At 28.6% G+C, this 8,141-nt stretch overlaps 1 protein-coding gene across 1 annotated transcript; it reads left to right on the top strand.

Annotated features, from left to right (window-relative positions):
- The first annotated feature begins 3,990 nt into the window (after positions 1 to 3,990).
- On the top strand, positions 3,991 to 5,398 carry LOC110414761 (ethylene-responsive transcription factor 5-like). Its single transcript, XM_021426168.2, has one exon. It carries the CDS (start codon positions 4,125 to 4,127, stop codon positions 5,112 to 5,114), a length of 990 nt encoding a protein of 329 aa, XP_021281843.1. The 5' UTR covers positions 3,991 to 4,124; the 3' UTR covers positions 5,115 to 5,398.
- The last annotated feature ends 2,743 nt before the right edge of the window (positions 5,399 to 8,141 follow it).

Below are 8,141 nucleotides of genomic sequence, written 5' to 3'. Positions count from 1 at the left end.
AAAAACACATGATTTGAATTTCTTTTTTTTAAAAGTAGTATTCAAATTGTAATCAATCCGTTAAAGATGGTCAATTCCCTAAATTTGACCGTCTGTTTCAACACCAGAGGCTTTGCTGTTATGGCTTGCAGTAACATATCTACTGATTTATTCAAGAAAGAGTTCAAGACCCACTAGGGGGCTGCCAAGGAAAGTGATGTTTTCTTCTTTCTCCCTTTCAATTAAGCAGTACATAGCAACATTTAATCGAAGCCTGCCTTAATCCTAATCATTATTTAATTAAATAGGATGATGGATTATGCCGGCATCTGATTGACGAAGAAAATATACTTTTTAGATCAAGAAGCCTTTAGATTTTACATACTACTCATTCACTTTAACAAGTTCAGTTTTTAACATAAAAAAAAAATTATTTGTGGCTGACGTTCAAACTTTAGTTAAATTAACAATAGTATATACATAATATTTTATAACATCACTAATTAAAAATAAATAATAATTGTATAAAATTTAAAAGATAATCGAAAGGTTACATAAACAAAAATATAAAAATGCAAAAATAACTTATTGTTCAACAACCAAAGCTGCAACATAGTGAACGTAACTTAAATTCAATTGGTAAATTGGATCTAAATGTAAGGGAGTAAATATTTGAGGTTTGAATTAGTAATATTAAAACTTTTATAATGAGAAAAATTAGAAGTCAGATTGACAATTTATATACAGCATAAAAGATAAGAGTACAAGATATTGCATAACCTTCTTTTCTTGTTTTACAGTTTAAGTAAGTTTGTCCTAAAAAAGTATACATTTGAAAGAGGATTTTAGACCTAAGAAATCTAGTTTAAACAGTAGTGTTGACCTAGTAAGAAACCTGATACATTTAACTGCTCACTTGAAATGAGGATTTACATTCAAGGACAGAAAAAGCTACTTCTATGGCCTACCATATTAATATTGTCTTAATAGAGCAATAACAATGACAGAAACTTCCTCTAACCAAGTCAAAGAAGGCAAAGCACGCATTTGATCAGTTTAGATCTCATCAAACTTTTGAGCAAATTAATTTCCCAAGTTAAACAAATAAAATAATTTCCAAGGTTTAATGCATCGAATTAAAAGAAGAAAATATACCATTGAATCAGCTAACTGTTAAAAGCCAATTCTCCAGGAAATTTTCCCTTTGGAATTTGTGCACCCTGACTTGCCATGATCATATATTCATAGCTTACAACGCTTCAGCCTGAGTCTATGCAGAACAGATAATTATACCCATTTTTTTCTTTTCTGTTCGAAAGGAATTATACCCGTTCTTTTAGCACCAAAATAGAACAAGGAATGTATAATAAATTATGTCCCCATCTAATCTTGATTTTGTACCAAGTAATTTAAAAGGAGTAACTTATGATTGATGAAAACGCCTCAAGTTTTAAACAAAGGGAGAAACGCATCTTTCAAACTTAAATTAAGACTAGATACATGCTTCGAGATTTTATCAATATGCATGCAACCAATCATATATATTCCTAGAGAACAAATGTTTCTTTGTTTAGTTCCCACGTGCTCCAAAGAATAGCCTTCGTCTAGAATGGCTATTCCCCAAAATAAGTTAAAACTAAGGAATAACTAATATCAACATCTCCCATGGTATTAGCTATTCCTTGGGTAAGGAATAGCCTTCAAAAATTATAAAAATCAAAATATCCTTTATAAGTTTAAAAATTACAGATTATATATTATAAAAAATAATTAAAATAATTAATATTTGAATCATAATAATATTTAAATTATAAATAAAATATTAATATTTAAATTATCAATTATTAGTATTATTATAAAAAGAAAAATTTTTAATTTTTAATTATATGTCATAAAAATAATATTTTAATTTTCAAAATTAATTAAAATTAATTATATTTTAATCATAACAACATTTCAATTATAAATAAAATATTAATATTTAAATTATCAATTATTAATATTATTTTAAAAAAGAAGAAAGTTTAAATTTTTAATAATATATTATAAAATATATTTTAAATTTAAAAATTGATTAAAATTATTTATGTTTTAATCATAATTATATTTAAATTATAAATAAAATATTAATTTTTAAATTATCAATTATTAATATTTTAAATAAATTATAAATTATTAATATTTAAAAATAATATAAAATAAAAATAAATAATTATATATATAATAAAAGGTTCTTTTTCTTTTTATTCTCTATTTTTTTTATTCTCAAGTTTTTTTTACCTACCAAATATTACAACAAGTTATAATAATTATTCTTGACTAAACTAAATAATAAGTATATTATTCTATTCTTATCGTATTCTATTTTCACATCATAATTATTCTATTTTATTTTTATTTATTTCATTAACCAAACATAACCTATGAGTGTTACTCTGTGAAGCCTTTAAGCAATGACTAAACCATCATGATCATTTCAATGCAGTGATTTCACTATTTAAGCTAAGAAGTGGTAAAGTATAAGTCTTTGATTTGGTTTAAGCTTCAACTCCACTTGCTTTCGTTAGGTTTAAAAAAGTGCTCTCATGCCGTTTCCGAAATTTGCTTCTATCTTATAAAAACAATTAGAGTGGTTGAGAGTCTGAGGCCGGGGTGGAGACTTGAGATAAGGAACCAGTAATACAACTATGCAAATTGACTACTTCTCACCTAAACATTCATTCATTGGCCATACTGCTCCATCAATCTTTAATTGCATCAGATTGGCATCAAAAACAAGCATTGATGTATGGATGACCTAGCCAAAAGAAAACAATAAAGAACGAAGAAAGGAAAAGAAAATTATTGCATGCAGACCTAGCAATAAAAGAAAGAAAAAAGAAAAGGAAAGCCTTCTTGTCTTTTGTTATATTTTACTTGAATAGAATTTGATTACGCGAGTGAGAGCTTGATTACTTAATTCTCAATATGTTATTACCAAGCTTGCCCGGCCATCATATTTAATCCTTATACACTACTTTCCGGATGAATATTTAAAGCAAGAAAACGATCAAGAACAAAACTCCTTTGGTTTTTTTCCCTCAAAGCTAAAGGAAAGGGAAAAGTATGCTAAAAGTTTCAGTTCTAATTAAAATACCTGGGTGTTTGAATTTGAACATATCAGCATTTAACATGGCGGAGATGCAGGATAACCTTATGTTCACACACCATTTCGACCGGATCAAAAAGATCCCGTACACACCATAACCCCAATGCATATATACTTAAACCACAAGAAGAAAGATTCCATTTCCAATGACCTGAAAACCTTCTTCTTTGCTTGCACGTAAGATGGCAACAATTAATTTCTAACATTCGAGAAAGTAAACATGATTTAATTAGCTTCTATCTTAATCCATGATCACCGCTGAATCAGCTGACCAAATCATCAATCTAAGCATTTTGTCTTTTACCTCTCAACCCTTTGTCTAAGCCACCATTTTCATTACTTAAAAGGGATATCATCAATTTATACACCAATCGTGAAGCTTTTAGATTTTACAAACAAAATTAAAAGGTTGTCGTATGTCCATTTATTATATTATTTATCATTCAATTTATTAATATTTCTTCAATATAACTATTGAAACATACCTCAGTACATAGATAATGCAGTAGTAGATAAGGATTCATCACTCAAATAATCATTTCTCAATTTTCTCAAACATTTAATCCAGAGCAGAAACTTTTTGGGAACCAGCCAAGAAATGCAGGCAACGAGAAAGCACCAAAAGGGACAAAACATAAAGGTCGCAAATTAATTTGCCCCAACCACCAGCCGTCCGATCCTGATCAATTTGACTTAACCATTTTCTATGAATCCGACGGGTGAAATATTCAACTGAGTACAAACACCTGTTGAACAGTGAAAGCACGTTACTTCCGGCTTCCATCGTCGAAGCTCGGTTGAAAAGTTTGAAAAGTCATCAAATTCAAACCTTCTTATACCTTATAAATACCTTTCCACTCTCACCTTCCACTCTCAAGCAAAATTTGAAAATCCTCTCTTCTTCAATTCAAATTCAACAAATTCAAAAATCCTCGCTTCTTCTTTTTGAGCTCTCTGAAATTTCTTTAATTCTTTTGTTCTTTCGAATTATTGGGTTATGGAAACAAGCAGTGAAGTATCATGCGCGCTTCAATATATCAAACAATATTTGCTTGATGAATTTTCTCCCGTGGGATTGGGAAGTTCTTTTTCCTGTGAAAATCAATGGATAACTGAGGCGAAACCTGAGGTTTCTACCTCTCAATCTGAGTCTCTTTACTTGCAGACTTCGAGCTCTGATTCCTCTCTTACAGTATCCAATTTTAACTGCCTCGACGATGATGATTTCTTTAAATTCTCTCCTCATTTCCCTGGTTTCAAGCCAAACGGAAGTGATGTTTTCGAAATCGAGTCGAAACCTCAAATTGTCGATCTCATGACACCCAAGTCCCTCTCTTCGAGCGCCTGTGCTTTCGAATTTGAAGTAAAACCTCAAATCGTCGCACTTTCACCGACAAACCCTCAAGCTTCTTTGAATTCAAGCTCTCAGAATCGAAAACCGTCGCTAAAAATCTCGTTACCCAATAAAGTTGAGTGGATCCACTTCGGAAAACCGGATTTAGCTCAGGTAGAGCCCAAGAATTCAAATTCCGAAGACAGGAAGCATTATAGAGGAGTCCGACAAAGGCCATGGGGGAAGTTCGCGGCAGAGATCCGAGATCCGACCCGAAGAGGGTCTCGGATCTGGTTAGGAACCTTTGACACGGCTATTGATGCCGCAAAGGCTTACGACCGAGCAGCGTTTAAGCTACGTGGCTCCAAAGCGATTCTCAACTTCCCTCTTGAAGCCGGGAGGTTGGTTGCACGCGACGTGGACGGAGAAAGGAAACGGTGCAGAGACGATAGCGAAGGAGAAGAGAGACGAGTAAAGGCGGTGAAGAGAGAAAATGATGACGTCACAAAGGCGAGAGATAACGGTGATGTGCCTTTGACGCCGTCAAATTGGGCGTCGCTTTTGGATTGGGATACTGACGTGAAGGGAATTTTTAACGTGCCGCCGTTATCGCCATACCCGTCGTTAGGGTTTCCCGAAGTCATGGTTATATGACGGGAAGTGTTAGTATCAATTGGCGGTTATTGGATGACATGGATATTTTATGAAAGGTGGGGAAATTTTTTGGGTTGTATATAAACTATATATTATATTGTTTGAATTTGTTATTAGAATTAGGCAAAGGATTCTGACTGAATTCAATTTCAATTTACTTAAATAAAATGATTTTGTTTCCACAATTGAGAATGTATGAATCTTGATGAATTTGGCTTGCCTAACAAATTGAATCTATGCGAACATATGAAATCAGTCCATAAATTGGTTTCTTTTCGAAATTATGATCACTAAGTTAATCCTTTTTATTTAATTTTGACATAAACTATATAATATTTACATTTTGTAATTATTAGCTCTATTATTTTTAATACTTGAAAGGACAAGTGAAAAACATATATGGATTAATATTTTTTTGAATAATTAAAAGTATATATTTTGTGTATGAAACAATTCTATTTGGATATATTTTTCTCCCCCAGCTAAAAAGAAAACCATGTATAGAGCACCAAACGTTAATTAGTTCTCCAAGTCAGATATATTTTTTAAAAGTAATAAGAATATATTTACAAAGAGATAAATAGAATAAATCAAAGGTGTTTTACATATGATGTTATCATTTCACTAAATTTGTATATATTAAAACAATTTAAGTTTGTTTTTGATAAAAAAAAATATAAGAGATTTTTAAAAAAAAGTTGCAAAAATTAAGAGTAACAATTTAAGGTAGTATTTTTAAAAAAAAAAATTAAGGTAGCATTTGATACTATAGAAGTGGAGCAAATTTCTTGTAACGTGTCTAATTAAATTACGTATATTGCAATGTTTGTTTTACAACTAACTACTACGATATAAAATTGTAATGCAATCACATTGCAGTTAAAATGTTATTTGGTACTTTATAATACAATGTGATTGCAGGTAATGTGATTGCAAGAAAAATAATATTACAGTGTTTAGTATACAAACAAAATAAATATTAAAATGCAGAGAATATAACATTGCAGCTTTTAGTTTACAAGTACTTTGTTGAAAATGTAATTTTTATTTTCAAAATTATCTTTATTTATTAAAATACAAATTTAATATGCTTATATTTTTTATTGTTAATTTATATATTATATCATCTCTTAAATATATTTTAATGTCATACATTTTATTTTCATTTTTTATTACAATTTTATATTTTTTATTTTTATTTCTTTAATATAAATTTTTATATTATATATTTTATTTTAATTTCTTTCACCTATATTATATAAATTTTAATTTCTTATATTTTATTTTATTTCTAATTCTTATATTATATATTATACTTTAATATTTTTCTTTTAATTATAACATTACAAAATGTTTTTATTGTAATAAAGTTGAAAGGTAAAAATATATTTACAGAGTGTAATATAATGTGATTACATTGTCATCTTGCATTGCTGTAGTCTATTGCAAAACAAATACTGTAATGTAATTTAGTTAGATATATTTTAGGGAATGTACTCCTACTTCTCTTATATCAAACACTATCGTAATAGATGTAATGTGATTACAGTTCACAACCAATGCAATCAGATTGCATTGTACTCTACGATATTTTTAAAGATATTTTTAGCCTTCAATTTTGTTATTTTATTAAAAATATTTTACAGTGTTATAATTTTTTTTTTATATAAATTTTGAGAGATGTTTTTTTTATTCTTATTAGTCATGGTGACTGTAATAAAATTTATATTATTTTAAAAAAATAATTAAATTAAAATATATAATATAAAAAATTATATTAAAAATAAAAATTAAATATACAACCTTAAAAATATATTTAATATAATATTTAAAAAATTAACAAAAAATATAAATTTATTAAATTTATATTTTAATAAATATGAATAATTTTAAAAATTAACATTACATTATCAATAAAGTACGTATAAACCAAACACTGTAATGTTATCATCCATATATTTTAATCATTATTTTATTTACATACTAAATACTGTTACAATTATATTACACATAATCACATTATCTTGTAAAATACTAGACATCACTTAATTACATGACAAATAAAAGTATCCATGAGTAATGATATTACAAACTAGATCCATTGGCAGTTCTAAAAATTAAGTCTGGACATCAATTTGATTTACTTACTTAAATTTGTTTAAATTTTATTATTATTAAAATAGCGTAAAAAAGTTTTTTATATTTAAAAAATATTAATAATATCTCGAATTGACCCGAATCAGAATTAGAATGTACTGCCCAAAACTCAATCTCAGTCGGACGACGCTCACAAACCCGGCGGTCACCCGCTTATGAACAAACGAAATGATGAATTGAATTGATGCCGGAAAGTTATAAGGAAGGTTACATGCAGACAAGCAGTTATTGAGGTTTGCCGTTAACTAAATTTAGATTGTGATGTTTCAACAAAAAAAGCGCTACTTGCATCTCATCATGTCACCATCAGCAAGTGTACCGCAATTTTTGACCCCACTTGCATTTTGCTTGAAAAATTTGTCTGTCTTTTTCTCTCCAGATAACGTTTTTATTTCGTAATCATTTATTTCGTAAAAAAAAAATTACAATTTATGAGATATAAGAGAATTATTTTCATCATATAACTCAAATTTAATAAACTTTCATTTATTTCTTTATTTATTACGGATTTCTTAATAAATATATATCACATACAGTGAAAATACTCAAATAAGGAGCAAACGTTGTTTTATAACTTTTTTACATACATCAGTTCTTCCTCTACTTCCTAATTTCGAAACTTTTTCAAGTTGAGTTGTATTGTTGTGATTGATATATTATCAGAGTGTGATTATAAATCCTGAATATGTTATTAATCATTTTATAGAAGAGTTTTCTTTTAGTATGTCAACGAAATTGATTAAGCTCGGGTTAAGGGTTTTCTTTTCTTTTGGGGGATGAAAGCTCAAGTTTGAAATAATGGGTTTTAAATTTAGTTGAATTCAAACAAAAGTAGTTAATGACGGTGACTGGGCCTCATTATACACGCAT

The sequence above is a fragment of the Theobroma umbraticum genome, unplaced genomic scaffold, assembly GCF_002168275.2.
Source record: "Theobroma umbraticum cultivar Fairchild unplaced genomic scaffold, ASM216827v3 scaffold_30.0, whole genome shotgun sequence".
In the NCBI taxonomy this organism is placed as follows: domain Eukaryota; kingdom Viridiplantae; phylum Streptophyta; class Magnoliopsida; order Malvales; family Malvaceae; genus Theobroma; species Theobroma umbraticum.
The sequence above is the reverse complement of the archived record's forward strand: the minus strand, read 5'-3'. Positions and strand labels throughout refer to the sequence as shown.

What these genes read in the sequence shown, in the direction of transcription:
- LOC110414761 (XM_021426168.2), top strand. Translation starts at nt 4,125, where the DNA reads ATGGAAACAAGCAGTGAAGTATCATGCGCGCTTCAATATATCAAACAA.